We start from the raw sequence: 18531 nt of genomic DNA on the forward strand, positions 1-18531 counted from the left end.
TGTTAGAACAAAATGTGCTGTATAAAAACTTTATTTATGAAGAAGAAAGCCACTTGTAAACAATATCAATGACATACTAATAGGGAATGCAGACCGCAGTTTCAGTGTGAATTCAAAATGGTTAAGACCATGAAGGCCATATTAGTCTATGGCATGGTATACTGTCTGTAATGTGTCTGATTCATTTCATATTATCTGCCGAACCAAATAATTGTCTGTAATGACTCACCCACATAGTGTGGCTTCCAAACCGATGAGAAGGAATTGTTATTGAACACACACACACACACACACACACACATATATATATATATATATATATATATATATATATATATATATATATATATATATATATATATATATATATATACTGTGGCCTAGTCAGTTTGAATAAAAACAGAGAGGAACTGTTTATGGCAAATACTCTACGACAATTGTGTTTTGGGTGGATACCATATCAGCATTATGTCTTCCATAGCAACCCAGAAGGTAGTTGTCATTTTATTAACGATTTAGCAAGTTTTTGTCAATGATTGTTATAAAACCATTTAAAAAAAAGGTTTGTATTGGGTGGCTTTCTTCACAATTAGGTGACTTAAACTTAGAAAAGTACACGCAGACGTTTTCTTGCTATAGTCGGGTGGAAAAATAATTAGTACTTCTTCAGACTGATCGACTTAACTGTGCATGATTCACTTTGTCTGAAATAAATACATAGGCCAGGATGATGTTTCAGTATCACATCAACTAGGTGAAAAACTTATTCTTAATATATGCACACCGTTCCAATGGTTCTTATTTATTTGTTATTTGACTGTCCTCTCAGTGAACTAGGTAAAACAACTATTTTGTCCACATCTCCAGAGAGACCATGTCAAACTTATCATACTTTACAGACATTAGTCTTTGGCAGCAGTTTGAGAGCTCGTAATCATTTAGGCCATTCACTCTTACACCGAAGGCATGTTTGACGCCAATCAGGTATATTATTTGTAAAGGTACTGTAATCTGCACAGTGTTTTAAATATTAGTATATTAATCAATTTAACCATGGAACATGCTTTTGTGATTCTCCACTGTTTTTCAGTATTACCAGTGATATTAAAATGTAGAGAAATTAATAATTTAATTTTAAAGCGCTATGATTAAACACAACATAAATTTCCAATGTACATCTTTGCAATCGATTTGAACCCCAACTATGGGTGAGATTCTTCATGAATTAATTGCATGGTGTATTATGTATAATTTATGACAAAGATACCAGTATGTTTAGTTATATCACCTCATTGCAAAGGGGGTCACAAATCGTCCCCAGAGTAAATGGCAATCGTAATGAATCGTAGTATTTAAATGTAAAACATGGTGCTAAATATATTCCAATTGCCAGAAAAATGATGGTTTGGATCTACTCTGAGTGATCACATCGATAGATACATTAAAAAATTCCAAATGATAAAATATAAGTTTTAAAAATAAATTCTAAATTCCTTGAAATATTTCTAAAATTTAGATCACATGCAAACTCAATATTTCTTTTACGACTCTATGCTCATAAACTAAGAGACAGAAGGGAGCAGAACCAAGTAGTTGTGTTAAACTTAAATAATTCAGTTATTAAAGTTAACATGAAATTTGAAGAGGAACTTAAATTATTATGAATTAAATCCAAACTAATCCTCTCAAGTTCTACACAAGTCCAAAATAATCGAATATTTCAAAGAATTAAAGATACTCGAATGCACTGGTTTTCCAGCAGCCATAATGTATCAAAATGGCATTGTCCGGAACTCCTCTGAGTAAATTCACAATAGTCACAGATATTTTAGTTTAATGACTACTTTGCAACTCCAATTAATAATCCCAACATATATCTTCTCTCAAAGTATATCTAGACACAACATTAAACACATACGCAGACTGATGTAATAATAAAAAACATAGGATATAAGAGTTTAAAATAGGAACGAATTAATAGCTCGATTCTTTCCACATATACCCATATACTGGCCAAAACACATTCTTCTACTCACTGACATTTTGCAATATCCCACATTGTACACGAATCCACCTGATCTCCCCATCCAGTCGAAAATAACTAAATCCTTGTAAGAAACCTATATTACCTTTTATTTTGAGGGTTAGATGAATATGAACTATATCGAGGGGAATCAGGCTGATACAAGTGATTCCTTTTCCTTTACAATTTTTAAAATGTTGGTTCTGATAATTTACTGGTATATTTTAGGCGGCATGCTTTTAGTGTTGATTGCTACCTATTTAGTCTTGATTACTACATATTTAAGTTCTGGTTTTGGGAACCAAAGTTTGGACTCTGTTCAAGGTAATGAATAAAATCATTCTTACAGTGACGATTTTAAATATTCTAGACATACATTTTATTTTATCTATTTTCGTTTTCTTCTTCTTTGCATCACTCCAGATTGGTAAACTCCATTGTACAGATGGTGGAATTCCAGCAAATAAGGCAAGACAAATCTTAGATAATATTCTCCTTTCAGTTAAACAATTTGAATTTAATTAATGTAAAATCTATAGTAATTCAATATAGAAATCGCACCGGTTAGTTAATTACAAACATACGAAACTTAATGAATTCGCAACAATCACTCTAGCTACTTATTTGGATCAATATATATGCCTAAAACAGAACACAAATATGTGACGAATTAAAGCATGAAAACATGGGTTGTATAATATTGTATAATGTTAACAAGGATGTCAATTTAAATTTTGCTAATTATCGAAAAAATGTTATAGTATGTTTTATCCAATGTTCTCAATAAATGTCATATTCAGCTAGAGGTCATGATGATGAATCACAAGAAAAAGGAAGTCATTAGTATTTATAAAACAAATTAAATAGTGATAACATGTTTTCTGCTTAATGCCAATTAGTTTTTATCAATTAGGATCATGTTTACATTCTTGTTGATGACTATAGTACTCTAGAATTGCATATGCAGATGAAGTCCGTGCATGTCATCTGTGGTGTAACTGATGTAGGGCAGCCCAGAGGAGAACTCCATGACTATCTAGAGAACATGATGCAGCGGTATTCAAGGCATAATCTATTTCTTAGTCAATCTCTACAAAGAAAGAAAGAAGGAACGATGCAATTCCCAAAAGGCTTCACATCCAGCGAAATTTTCATCTTAGAGCATAACTACAGTAACATAGGAGTTTTCTTCGGTACTCCGAAATTAGATAGACAGGTGTGGGTCCTGATTTTACATTTACAAAAGTTACAAGTTTTTGTTTTAGTTTGCATTGCATGAAAATCCAGTATAACTGAAATCATTGTAAGATATATTTTAGGCAACATATCAAGTGTGGGAGAAATGGGTTTTGCCGTATGTCTTCAAAACATGTCTCTTCTGTGAATATAATGTTAAAATGAATCGAACGCCAGGTATGTATATTCTTAAAATGTTCAAGATAAATGTATGCATTTGACATTATTTAATTTTTTTTTTAAATATAGCCCATAAGCAGTCTTCTTTTCCTTTCTTGATATAATCAATCGCAGCAATTTTTATATTTCATGACAAAGTTCCTAATACAAATTAATGGGAAAGTCGGTGAAGTCTGGCTGAAACGTCGTTGCATTCAAGTCTTGCAAGATCTGACAAAATACTCTTAAATATTATAAAAAGCCACAATAAATGCATTGGTTTTAAACAGACAAATCTTTGGTTATTTAAACATATGAGTTATCAACTATGACAAAATATAATTTATATCTTAACGGTCTTGCATACATTTTGATAAATGACTTGTTAATCATTTGAGCTATGATTGGAGATGTTTAGAATCTATTTATTCACAAACGTACTTTACAGAGGCATACACTATTTGTATATTAATACATTGTCACTTTGCTTTCATAATTTCTCAAGGAGGTATAGCAAACAATTGCCAACTTCATTACATGACATAAGCACACACAAATCCAAGTACATGTGAAACGTTCAAAGCAAGATGAAACATTAGGGAATAATCGCTGTTGTGAAATATTTCAAGTTGACACGTCAAACACTTTAAACACATCAAAGCCCGACCCAACGCTTGAAGTCATAACAATCTTTCTGACCACACCCTGATCCCAACTTCCGAACTGATTACAACGTCTGCCAAGAGCCACGTACCCTCTGGAGGCCAGATTAAAAAACCTACTTAAAACATGACCCAAGGACATAGTTGCTAATGCCGAAGCTAAAGTCGAAGAAAGTCTGAAACAGTGTGAAGTATGTGATTAGAGTTTCACATTATGCGATAGCGACCATTCAACGACCAGATCTGCATCACAGCACCCCACTCATTGGGTGATTATTGGTATATGATGGGGTAGCCAGATATTTAAAATCAGTCACGTATAACGTGTGTATCCAGCCAACAACAGCACTAGATCGGTGGCATGGTGGGTACAGCTCTTTGGACACATTTAAGTGCTGAAACATGGTCCGCACATAGTGAGTTAGGGTGACATTTCCTTGAAGGCCTAGGAAGTTGTAGGCAGTGGAGGGGATGGCGTCAACCAGCCTTTCGCCATCAAGTCAGGTAACCTCTTCTTTCAGGGACAAAGAGGTGTGGGCCAGAATGATCTTATATATGAGCACGTATTTCAGGCATTAGAGATAATTGTAATATCACTGACTCGGCCTCTCACGTGCAATGTATTAACAGTCTTCGATGCGCACCACTCAGATAATCTTGGCAGGCTTAGAGCAGGCATCGGCAATTGACACAATCTTTCCAACTCTGCTCAAAGCCTCTGCTTTGACACCACTGCAGGTCTACTACAGGTGTCCAAATGTCTGCGTCTATTGATTTTGACGACATCTCGGCCAACCACCTACTCATACTTGAATGCCATCTGATTTCTTTCAATCTCATCCAAAAGGCTCAGTGGTAGATCATGAAGCAGGTAGAAATCCGCTGATATCTCACTAGTGACACAGTGAGCAGCTCCTACATGGATTTTAAGGTCAGCAACACTATCCCACAACCTATGCTTCACGCTTACCAGCCAGTCTGGCCACCTGCTGCACCTGCATAGGGAAACTCCTTCAATCGGCCTCAACATCCTCAACCATATCTCAGTCAGCTAGTTTATAAGACCCAGCCACCAGACCACGCACAATGAACGCATAAAAGTGCGCAATCCCAGTTGTGATAGTGGACTCAAAATGAGACTCATACTAAGTGAAGGATGGTGGGTTTTCTTGTCAACATTTTCAGATTCATCATCAACGTAGTGCCAAAGGTGGCATTAGCTCTGACCGATAACTGCGACAAATGGAGAGAACCCTTGCGCGGTCAATGCAGTCAATACAGCCACTCTGGAAGGAATTCTGATCCTCGCCGTCTAAGGTGGTATGAAGGTCATGATAAAGAAGTAATGCAAGATAGCTTCCCTCTGCTGGTGGCCATGCCAACTGATAAGCAGGCCCTGGTCAGCGAGGTTGCTCGAAAAATGATTCAACGCGCAACACCATTTTCGTTAACTTTGCTATACATTCCGCTCTCCATATTACCTCAGGTGTACCCTGAGGTCATTGGTCCGCTTGGCAGTCTGAGGACAATTCTCACTGATCTGCAGATGATAAGATGCAGATAAAACAAGGCTGCTGGAGGGGATAGTGAATAAATAAGGGTAGTTTTGGCCCCAATCGATCATATAAAGTACAGCACAAGGCATTTACACACACTCCTGCGATTCAGTGCGAACAACAATGTGTTTCACTTTCAAAGGCCAGCTGGTCTAAGATGGTTGTTTGATGCTTATGCACTTGACATTCACCATTCTTGTATGCGCACAACGGTACAGGATAAAAGCTACCGAGTTGGCACTATGACCAAGCAGTGCATCAACCTTGATCTTTCTGTGCAGTTTTGAAGGTTATTTCCTGATGACTTCTACCAGGGCGACAGAGATCTCTGTTCTAGTGGCCTCTGGTAAGGTGTCGGCTCTGGGCAAAGATGGACACCAGGCTTCCCAAAAATGTAAAGGCAGAAATTGATCAGGATATCCGACTCATGCAGCATCAGTAAGAGCCCATACAGTTTTGACTTGCTGTGGCTCACCAGATGACTGGAGTACCTGAAAGACAACTGCATGCAAAATGAGACAGAGTGCATTTCGGGATGCAGCAGGAATGAGGCTAATAATTGACATCAGTACCTCGCATAGCTGGGGAATTCACTGGATGGCATTGTTGGTAATGCCTCACTGACTGTTCGTTTTCAACTTGTATGACCTAGAGCCATCGCCAGTCCTCATTGTGTTCCTGCACTCACATCGTGGTGGCAATCCATTGGTTTTTCTCATCACCCACTCAACACATCCTGTTCACAAATATGGTGATGGGCCCTTCTAATTCTGTGGCCCGCATCCATTGATGTGTTGAAGATGTTGAATCGCGATCCGACATCAGGCGCATTGCTTGCTGCTTCGCTGCTGTTGACCCTCTGGCTTGTTTAGAATGCTGATGGCTAGGATCATGCGTGTCATACTGGCTGACATCTTTGGGCATTACATGGAACGCACGTGGATCTTGCTCATTATGCCACCAAGTCTGAGCCTACAACAATCTCACTGGTGATCCTGACCTGAAGGACCCGGTTGTATTCATCGACAACATGGGGTCCTGGTTGTATTCGCCAATAAAAGCAGGAACCCGAGGGAGGCATCAAGCAACCTTTCCGTCTTTGATTCGGGGTCAAGCTCCCCAACATTATTTAATTAGTATTCGATTAATAATTAAATAATAATAACCTACAAATGGACAATTGGAAATACTAAGCTTACATGTTATCTAACATTATATGTATCTGGTGTTTGCTCATTTAAATTTTTCATACATACAGGTTTACTAATGAGCCCAAATTAAATGACTTACTGCTTGTTGTATCTTCGATTATTACACTTTCATGCTCCTGAATGAAAATTGATAAAAGCCATTCACATACCTGTCTCTTTAAACTTTGAAACGTATTTAGTGTTTAACTGATTTTACTGAGATTTTAATGTCATGGTTTACATGCTATAAATGTGTCCAGTAAGGAAATCTATATGAATGCAAGTTGAGAGTTGTTTTCTTCAATAAGTTACGACACGTAAAAAAATTAGATTATGTAAAGAAAACTTTGTATGCATGTTAGTGGATGAGAGAGATATTACATTCCTATAAATCAGCCAAAATAATAGAATCAGAATGTAAACTTCTTAAATCTATAACAATTATTAGATAATGTTTGCCTGTCATATTTTTTCTCTCATGAATATTGCTTCTCTGCAGAAAGTAAAGACTTGATAAACATCATACAAATACTTTTCATGGATTTAAGGTTAAGCCATTATTTAATACATTATTTGGGATTAAAGTGTGGATCATTGTGTCTAAAGAGGTTAATCATTCTATTTAAGGAAATTAGACCGACAACTGTTCGACACATTACATTACATATTGCTTTGTGCGGGTTTATACAAATTGTTGCATTACAAGTTTATAATTTATAAAATATTAATATTCTAGGACATGGACATGTTTTTCTACAAATGTATCCAAAAGGCAGATGGAAGTGGAGTTCCTTCTGTAACCTTTTTGGTTCCTAACATTGGGCGGAGCATAAAGTTGTTTGCAAGTACCCTCATCTCCTGCGTGAAGAGATTTGCCAAAAACAGTCCCTTCTCCAGCATCAAAAGAATATACATTCGGATTGACGAGTGTAATCCACAACTCCTAGAAACCAAACGGGTTAGATTAATAATAATGTACTAATCGTTATTAACTAGAAGTGAAAACAATCATCAGACTGATTGGACGTCAAACACATTTTAGTTTTATCTGTTATAATCAATCGTCTGAGCTGAATGGATAGCAACAAGAATAAACTATATAATTAGTAAAAGCTATGTCACATACCACATTGTACGCCGTATCATCTTGGTCTTTCGTCAGTATACTCTTTGTATATTTTTCTTGCATTGCTTTGACTCCAATGTCTCATAGTAAATGATATTTATAACAACAAGGTCAATGGTCACCAATTATACAACAATTTTAGACTAAAGAATAATTGTATGCATAATAATTTGACACATGTCAAGTCAAGCATATTATTTACGTTAATATACACATGCCATAGTTTTTAGATAGTTAATGTGTAATAACATATCATGATGTTCCAAATTTACATCATAAGGTTATTGAAAGGAACAGCGTAAAGATCAAGCGATCGAAATGTATTTCAAAGTCGGTCCACTACGCTGCTCTGTGGTTATGTCAAATAATAGAGGTACTATATGTTAAGTGATAAACAGAATCTTGCATATCTGCTCGCTTGAAATGAAATTTAAGCAACTCTTCAAACAGATTAAATATTTAAATCACCTAAGCCCACAACGGATACAAATATTTCGACTCGTTTCATAAATGTCTTTGAAATGGGCACTCCTGTAAAATCTTGTATGTATCTCCAGAAAAAAATGTGATGATTGCTTTATTCATGGTCTCATTTGTAATGAATAAAGTCGAGTGTTCTTCTTCACCAGTCATTTAGCATGGGGTTGAAATTGGGAAACGTATGCATCACATCATGCAGGTGTAATTAGGATCCAATATATATATTATTCTACTTTTATGGTCAAATGCTAGTATAAGTGTTGCTCTAATTTTCTGCATTATAATTCAATACAACAGTGTATATTTAATCTCTCTCTCTCTCTCTCTCGAAATTAGTTTACTCCAGATTGTAGTCTAATATCAGAACTCATTATTTAGATTTCATTATAGCCAATATATGACACAAATTTACAGAATATGTTAGTTATAAACTGACATTGCATGATGATCTGCATTACTGGTAGATACAGGTGTACTGTAATGTTTGTATGGACGCCATACTCCTATACTGTTATTGCCACTACAGCAGATCTTATATACGGAGTATGCAAAGCTTAATAGCATTTTCATTTCAGATCTTTGAAGAAAAATGGGTCAAGACCAGTGGAGGTAATGTAGCTTTGTCAGAAAGGGCAAATCATTTAATGTTTAATTTTTACTGTTCAGAAACGTCAAATTAGCATGAGATAGGGACAATAACTCCGAAATATTAGTCATCTTTAACCAGCCTGTGCCGTAAAGTAATAAAACATTGCGTTTAATCTGTGGATAATTTATCATATATATCAAACCTTTTCCTTAGATCTCTTAATTGTTTCTACTTCTAAGAACTCTCCATGAAGTCAGCGTAACACACTTTAACTTTACAAGCTGATTATAAACGTATTTTTATATGTATATTGATATCTTTCTGTGGAACTCCATAACTGTTTCGTTTCAGGTATACACAGATCATTTTTCATTATGTGCAGTTCATTTATCTTTATATGCAGTTCTAAAGATTTTGCGTGCAGTACGTTTGTCATCATTTATCATTATTTGATGTGCAAGCACATTATATGCAGTGCAGACACCGTTATCTACCACTTAAACACCTTTATGCTCAGCGCAAATCCATTTATATGCCTTTGTATGCAGGGCAGATGCTTTTATATGCAGTGCAAACACCTATATATGCACTGCAAATACATTTTTATGATATGCATTTATCATTATGTGCAGTCGATTTGTCATTATATGAAATTCAAACACACAGCAGATTTGTCTTTATATGTAGTACAAACACATTTATATGCAGTGCAGGTGTCATATAAAACCCATTTTTCATGTTATGCCTTGCAAAATCATATGATGTGCAAACTCATTTACATGCAGTGCAAAAACCTTAATATTACGTGCATTTGTTATATATGCAATCCAGTTATCATGTATTCGGTGCAAACATATTTATTTGCAATGCGTGCCTATGTGTGTGTTTGTGTGCGTCATTTGGATTTTAAAAAAGCTTTTGACAATTTTTCAGTCATATCACTGTGAAGTTTGAGTGTTTAGTATTAGTATAAAGTGATGTCTAGCACTGGGCCAACATATATATATATATATATATATATATATATATAGAGAGAGAGAGAGAGAGAGAGAGACAGACAGAGAAAGAGAGCGGGAGAGACAGAAAGACAATCAGACATATGTGCAGTACAGTCGCCTTTAGATGATGTGCAATCGTCTTTATATGCAGTCCATTTAAATTTACATACAATACAAAGAAAATTTAGATGCGGAGCAAACACCTTAATATGCAGTGCAATCGTCTTTATATGCAGTGGCTCTTACATTATCATGATCAGGAAATCTTACAGACATTACGGATAAGTGCCGATATAGAACATACAGAAGGAGGACGCTTTCTTACGTTCACCGTGAAACATGTCTGCTATGTTGATGCTAGCCTTAGAAGTAATCAGCATTGGAACATTGTTTTAGCAATTTTTATCAGAAATGACCGATGTATGTGCCTTAGAGATTGTGTTCCAATTTGATTCCAATGCGAATGGGCATCTGTTTTGACAGACTACGACTAAATCATAAAGTAAGAAGGGCCAAAGATGCGATTCCAGATAAAGCCATTATGGTAAGCCTGTCTGATACAGGTTTTATAGTTTTCATATATTAATCGTTGCATAGTCGACTTAATTCACACTTCTAGTGCCCTCTTCATGTTGTAAAAGGGTGAACATATGAAAAAAAAACTGAAGTAAATAATACCTCACCCAATTATTTAAACAGAAGGGGTGGGGTTAACATCATTTCGCGGCACAGAAATTAGGCTACATATGACAGCCAGTTATGATGATAGAGGAAGACCCCAGGTCGATGTTTTCCGTCATAGACTAAGCACGTTTTGAGTACCAACAACCCTCCCATTACTACTGGCAAGATCTTCGCAAACAAATTGTGACAACGCGAGTTGATCTAGAATCCACAATCTGAGCACATCGAGAGGTGAGTAATCACCTATCACCACCTTTGAACTGTTGGCAACAGAGACCCTTTGAAGAGAAGGAAATCAATGGACACTAAAAGTGTTAAATACAAAAAATGCATTATCTTTTTCCCAAAATAGGATTCAGGTTGCAGTAGAGTATTTGTGTTGATGGTGTTCTAAACCGTGTATTGCAATATGAATACAAAAATAACAAATATCATAAAACCTTCATAGAAAACCCGTATAATGTGTTTATATAAATCAATGTTAGTTTGCAGATTGCTATATTATTTTTACCTTAGTCTGTTATTTATTATTATTCTTATTATTTACCAAAGCCATAGAAAAATAGAAACATTATATTCTGATACACATTGTAATACTGTCTTTTGCAATGTCATATATCATGATACGATTTTTGGATGCGATACCCAGCACTAGCTGCAACTGTAGGAGGTGTTATTGGAAATCATATAAAAGATGAAAAAAGCAAAAACTTAGTCTGAAATCATATAGTTTCAGAGAGGAAGATTGTTCCAAGTATTTCCCTGTGTAATCCTATGGCCAGTACTAACCACATTATCATTCTCAGAAGCTCACAACTGGGGAATTGGTGATGCTGAGATTGTAGAGATTGTGGGAAGGGTTAATGTCCCTGGTACACAAACATATGAATGTCAACAAAATGTTGGTCTTTAAGTACTTCCTTTTATTCTGAAGAATATGTTTGCTACTCAATTTGAATATGACCGATTATATTTGTTTACACATTATAACTCTTATCATTAACATTTTTCATTACACGTTTGAGCAAGTGTACTGTTATTTCCATTAAAACGACTCTATATTAGCCATATGAAAATTTAAAAAATGGAGGAACTGATCATCAACTCCAATTTTTTAATAAATAATATTAGGCATTAAAAGCTTCAATGTTTACCGAAACATGCTTGAAAACATTTAATCAATCTACATATACATTTCAAAAAACCATCAGCATAATTTTGATCTTAAAATTAACACAATTAATAGTTTTCATTTATTACAGATATAAATCATAGCCAATACGTTGGCATGTTGCATTGCCGTTACAGGTCCATACACAACATGGCACATGAATTGCATGTCAACCTAACCCTCAACGGTACCCATAGGCTATGTTCTTAATATGTAGTAAACAAACAAAGTAATTAAGAGTTTGCGCGTAAGAATTACCGTCCTAATTCTAACAGTAAATCAAATATTAAAAGAAGAATGTAATTAAAAGTATTATAGGGTCTAACTCAGGGTGACCACAGAAATTCAAGGGCAAATTCCCTGATCGTTTCCTGATTTTCCTGGACTGAAACAGTGTTTCCCTGGCTACAATGTCCAGAATGTACAGCCTCCATCCACCTTTTGTAGCCACACCATCTCTGTCAGTAAAGACAAGTACATGTTTATTATACTACACCAGTTGTTTTTCTTTAGATAGTAACTTTAATGGTTAATAAAACACATTACAAATAATACAAACAAACAGAAACCAATCAACTGGTTACTGTTTTAAGTAATGTAACACAAAGCGTGCCTTTTACTTACTAAGTATATGAAAAATGTAATACTTAAAATGAGTTTGAAAATTTATTTACTGGAAGTAAAAACGCTTTCTAGACTTTATATAAATGTCTTTACTTAACTTGTAAACAGATGGTTTTGTTCGCTTTGATGTTACATATTTGAACTATTGCCTTGCTGGAAAGATACACAAATCACTATTGTACAAGTTCGTGTAAGCAAGAGCTATCATTAACAGATGGTTGATAGCATAACATACTGAGAAGAAAAAATGATTTTTTCATAGAACAACAGTTTTATCAAATGTAATGCCGGTATTCAAAGTCACGTTGTTAACTCTTAACTTTACACGCTTTTATCTCAACTTATATTTAGTTCCTCAACTTACTTGGCCGGGTTTGCTATTTCTGTGCTCATGATGCTAGTTCCTTTACAATCATATATAGTACACAAACTTTGACAAAATTAGTCTATATTGTTTTCTTAATATGTAATGATGTGAGTCTAAAGCAGTATTTAAACATAAACCTTACATAGCCGCCTTCTGGGACAATGGTTGCTCATTTCCATTTTGAATTTGCATGCAACTATTTCACCATGAATTTAATCTATAACATTTTTTGCTCATAATGTGAACATGCAATTTCAGCAGCGCTTGACTTGCATTATCTTGCACCAGAAAGAACCAGTAATTTTTGTACCATAATACATAATAAAGTAAATATATCATGGTTTAATTCTAATGTAATTTTAATTTTTATGAAATCTAGGACAAACTTTATTTGTTGCTGTGATAAAATACACTGATTTTCTCACCTTTTTAAATTCCATGCATTTTTCTAGGCGAAGTTCTTCTTTACCATTTTCCATAGAATTTCAGACAATGTGGCCACCCTATTTAAACTGCTGAGAGGGTGCAGTCCTTCCACTGAATCTTTGTCTCTTTTCTGTTCAAGTTTTTGTTATATACTTATCCACAGATAATTTGTAATACAAAGAAAAAATGTTTTAATAGTCCACCATCAATACTGTAATCTGCATTCTATCTTAAAAAAGAAGACAATGGCATTATTATTTCACGTTTTTATTCTCCATTGATTCCGTTCTGTTTGAAGGTGTCTTCATCGCAGAGAGGTCAGGATAGATCAGTCATCACTCGCTTCTCACCGCTACAGGTTCTGGATTCAATGAGTTGTCACAACTTGTATGTCAAAATCGTGCCTGTAGCATGCAGAACATTGGTGGTTCTACCGATGTGTTTCTATGTGATTGAAGAAAATGCACTTGGGGTCTTCTTCCACCATTATAACTATATGTCCTATATAGCTTGATTGATGTGCTGAGAAATGATGTTAACTCTACTATTTCTGTTTAAATAATTGTGTGGAACATGATATTTATCATTTTATTATCATATGTCCGCTTTTTAGTCATGATGAGGAGGGCCCAACACATGTTGACTAAACTGACTCTGTACTGATCAATATATAACAAAAGATAAACATCTGCAATATATAGGTCCCATAATGGCGATATCTGGAGTCTAAATTTTTGCCGATTTGTTCCTTCTCATTTGATTGTTTATTTGTAAACTAATGGTGTCACCTCCCATTTGAACGAAATTGGGATCAGACACCATCTCAAAGGCACTTTCATTGAGCCTTTCTGAAAAAAATAACTGGAACAACATTCCAAGAAAGGACAATTTGTTTTAAGATGCGCAGACGTCTTTGATGGTGAAATGATAAATATTCCTGTTTCTGAATGTTTTATTTTGTCACTTATTGGTAATATCCATGAGATTACCATTGTAGTTTTCTATGTCATGATAATGTAAAAAGCATATAGTATCAAATGCATTGCATATAAAGGCGTTTGCATTACATATAATGATGAATCTACTGCATATAACAATATCATCAATGAATATAAGGTGTTTCATTGTATATAAAGACATTGGATTGGTTTTAATGGTGTTTGTACTGCATATAATGATAAATGGACTGCATATAATGACAAAAGCACTGCATATAGAGGCGTTTTCACTACATATAAAAATAATTGGGCGGCATATAATGACCAATGAAATGCATAAACTTAAAATAAACAACACAAGAGAATCATGACATTCCATATCTTTGTGTCTACCGATGTACCCATGTCTTTACAATTTAATATTTCAAATGACTTGGCAAGGTAACATATAGTTATTCACATTTCCATTACAATAAAAAATACAATGCTATAATTTATATTTATGAAATATTAGTCCATTATTACATTCCTCATTCTCTAATTAGGTTTTTATCATATATGTGCAAACAAATTATGTTCATTATTAGTAGAAGCTGTTAAGGTTTCCAATTAGAACAGTTTTATGTGTAATCTATTTAATTTCAGAAGAAAACCCCAAACTACAAATTGATGAATCACAGGAGAAACAAGAAGGTATCTGACGTTTTGCATTTTCTTTTTGTTGTCTTGTTTAAAATGTAGGTAATTTTATTAATGACATCCGAAGTCTGTTTAGTATTTTTGCTGATTGATCTTATGTTAGTATCTACATTCAAGATATCAGTTTGTTACATAAATAAAATCAAAGTCAAAGGACATGCTCATAACGTAAGAATATATTTGAACTTTTATCACTTTATACTTTGCGTTTGAGTGTGTATGTGTGTGATGTGGATTTGTATCGTCGTTTTAACAATTTTTATGTTATATCCCTATGACGTCTATAGTGTGACAGATTACAGCTGTGTCTAGTACTGGGGTATCATGCAAAAGGAATGCAACATCATGTACCATCTGCCACATTAACCTGGCACCGGGCCGACCAATCCTAACACTCTCCTCTTACTGCTGAACACCTAACTAGGCAGATGTTAGTACCATTTTTATAAGCCTTTGGGATAACTCGGCCGAGGTTCGATCCTGAGATCTCCTGCATCCGAGGCTAGCACTCTAACCACTTTGGTCACCGAAGTGGTAATTCATATTTTGCTTTTGCATCCTTGGCCAATTGTAATTTAGAATAAAGGAAAGGGACAAACACATCACATGGTATAGAAAAAGGATGCAAAGGAGATTAAGCAACAAATAAAACAGATGCTTATATTGGTATGAGACTTTATCTCTAAACAATCTACAGGCTATGGTCAATAAACAATATACAGGCTATTTTCAATAAACAGTCTACAGGTAATTGTCAATAAACAATCAATAGACTATGGTCAATAAACAGTCTACAGGCTATGGTCAGTAAACAATCTACTGGCTATGGTCAGTAAACAATCTACAGGCAATGGTCAATAAACAATATACAGGCAAAGGTCAATAAACAATCTACAGGCAATGGTCAGTATACAATCTACAGGCAATGGTCAATAGACAAAATACAGGCTATGACAGTAAACAATCTACAGGCTATGGTCAATAAACAATCTACAGGCTATGGTCAATAACCAATCTACAGGCTATGGTCACTAAACAATCTACAGGCTATGGACAATAAACAATATACAGGCTATGACAGTAAACAATCTACAGGCTATGACAGTAAACAATCTACAGGCTCTGGTCAGTAAACAATATACAGGCTATGGTCAGTAAACAATCTACAGGCTATCGTCAATAAACAATCTACAGGCTATGTTCAATACAAAATCTACAGGCTATGGTCAGTAAACAATCTACAAGCTATGGTCAATAAACAATTTACAGGCTATGGTCAATAAACAATCTACAGGCTATGGTCAGTAAACAATCTACAGGCTATGGTCAGTAAACAGTCTACAGGCTATGGTCAATAAACAATCTACAGGCTATGGTCAATAAACAATATACAGGCTATGGTCAATAAACAGTCTACAGGCTATGGTCAATACACAATATACAGGCTATGGTCAATACACAATATACAGGCTATGGTCAATAAACAATCTATAGACTATGGTCAATAAACAATCTACACACTATGGTCAATACACAGTCTACAGGCTATGGTCAATAAACAATCTACATGCTGTGGTCAATAAACAATCTTCAGACTATGGTCAATAAACAATCTACAGGCTATGGTCAATAAAAATCTTCAGGCTATGGTCAATAAACAGTCTACAGGCAATGGTCAATACACAATCTACATGCTATGGTTAATAAGCAATCTACAAGCAATGGTCAATAAACAGTATACAGGCAATGGTCAATAAACAATCTACAGGCTATGGTCAATAAACAATATACAGGTTATGGTCAATGTACAATCTACAGACTATGGCCAATAAACGGTCTACAGGCTATGGTCAGTAAACAATCTACAGGCTATGGTCAATAATTGTCCAGATATTATTCCCAGTGGTACATATCAAGCTATCAGTTACTAATAGCTTTTAATTAAATTAAAAATGAGGATGAGTTGGAGACCTTTTAAACTAAACTTTATCTTCAAATGCAAACCAAATCAACCTGACCAATGAAAACAAATCTACTTTATAATCCAACCTTTCACCATCGATTGCTGTCGACAAATGCTCGAAATGTATAGGTGACTATACTATACATACTAGGTGAATACATGTCACATACAAGTTCGATGTTGACTTAGCTAACAGATCTTACATAAATACAAAACAATTATTCTACATTTAAATGTCAAGAAGAAATGCAACTGAATGCATGCTATTATTAAAAAACAATCATTTCTTCAATGTAAAGTGCGTGTAAGGAATATATCACGTTTGCCTCAACCGTCATCCACATATACACTGCAATGTTATGTTTGTCTGGAAGCAATATAGCTGTGCACTCAGTGTGTTTGGGTAAATTGCATAAATTATGTTTATGGTTTTTTTTGTGGAAACCTTGTTTTATGATTCTGTTTTCAAATGTGCTAGAAGTTTTGCTCTAGCATATGAGAAACATGCTCATTTTCATTGGGTTTGTACATATAAAAATATGGTGATGATCATGTAAAGTATTGATGACAGTATAAAGTTCTGCCATTTTTACATATTTTTGTATGTCTTTCTTTATGCAAGGTCGTTTTCTATCTCTTTATTATGAAAGAATGTTCAGAAGTCACATATTTCAATAATTGGCATATATTCAATTATCTTTCTAAGCCATGATCGAGGAGACTTCTAAGCAAAAGTCCTTGGTCTTATCTTTCTCTCAAACTGTTAAATGTCTACACATATTATATACTGTCTGTAATTACATAAGACAGTGAGTCCAGGGCACCTCAACCTTTCCACTGTCACATCTTGTTAGGGGGAATTATCACAAATATTAGAAATTTAAACACAATAAAAACAGATAAAGAACAAAACTTTGTTGTGTTTTATTTTCAGAGTTATTTAACATTTTTGCTTTGCACACGAGACTCACTTTGGTTGTAACTGGATTTAAAAGTATTGAACTATGATGTGATGCTGTCATGCACCACTTGTTTATACCTTTCATAATAGTACATATGATGGATCATTTAATAAGAGAAATTATCTGACATAAGCAACATGTAATCAAATCATTTAATGTATATAAACTGGAATCTTCCATTCTCTGCATCACACGAATTACGTCTGCGTACTTATCCAGGCTATACTTATTATCTAAGTAAAATATTTATTATTTAATATGTGCAATATCTCATTTGATCTGCTGATCCTTGTATTTGTCTCAAATATTTTTTACATGTTAGTAATTTTCATACGATCGTAGCATAATCATTATCTTTGATACCTTATATTTCTTGATCAGTTGGAACCTTTTCATTTGAAACATGCAATTTAGCTTTACACATTGATGTAAATCACAGGTGAATTCCACCTTATATGTCCTTCAAATAGCCCGCAAGAACCAGTTGATAAATCTTATTTCTACCAATGCTGTAGCAAATTATAACAGCTGTTCCAGTATTAGTATATGTGTCCATATCTACTTAGTTCCTTTGAGCAGTGTTGCAATCAAGCCATTTTGTTTTCTTCATGCATATGTAAATATGCATTTAGCTGGTCCTCAACATTTCATCTGAATACATGCCTCAAATTGATATAT

At 34.7% G+C, this 18531-nt stretch overlaps 1 protein-coding gene across 2 annotated transcripts in view; it reads left to right on the forward strand.

Annotated features, from left to right (window-relative positions):
- The window catches only part of LOC149800055 (uncharacterized), a 323160-nt gene that overhangs the window by 294358 nt on the left and 10271 nt on the right, over positions 1-18531 (forward strand). For both annotated transcript variants that reach the window (XM_089959611.1, XM_089959612.1), the window contains exons 30-34: positions 2447-2491; positions 2991-3239; positions 7563-7784; positions 9008-9041; positions 14875-14922. In XM_089959611.1, coding sequence (XP_089815737.1) covers positions 2447-2491; positions 2991-3239; positions 7563-7784; positions 9008-9041; positions 14875-14922 — 598 coding nt within the window. The remainder of the gene's footprint in view (positions 1-2446; positions 2492-2990; positions 3240-7562; positions 7785-9007; positions 9042-14874; positions 14923-18531) is intronic.

The sequence above is a fragment of the Sinohyriopsis cumingii genome, chromosome 5 (assembly GCF_028554795.1).
Source record: "Sinohyriopsis cumingii isolate HCF-2022 chromosome 5, ASM2855479v2, whole genome shotgun sequence".
NCBI lineage: Eukaryota > Metazoa > Mollusca > Bivalvia > Unionida > Unionidae > Sinohyriopsis > Sinohyriopsis cumingii.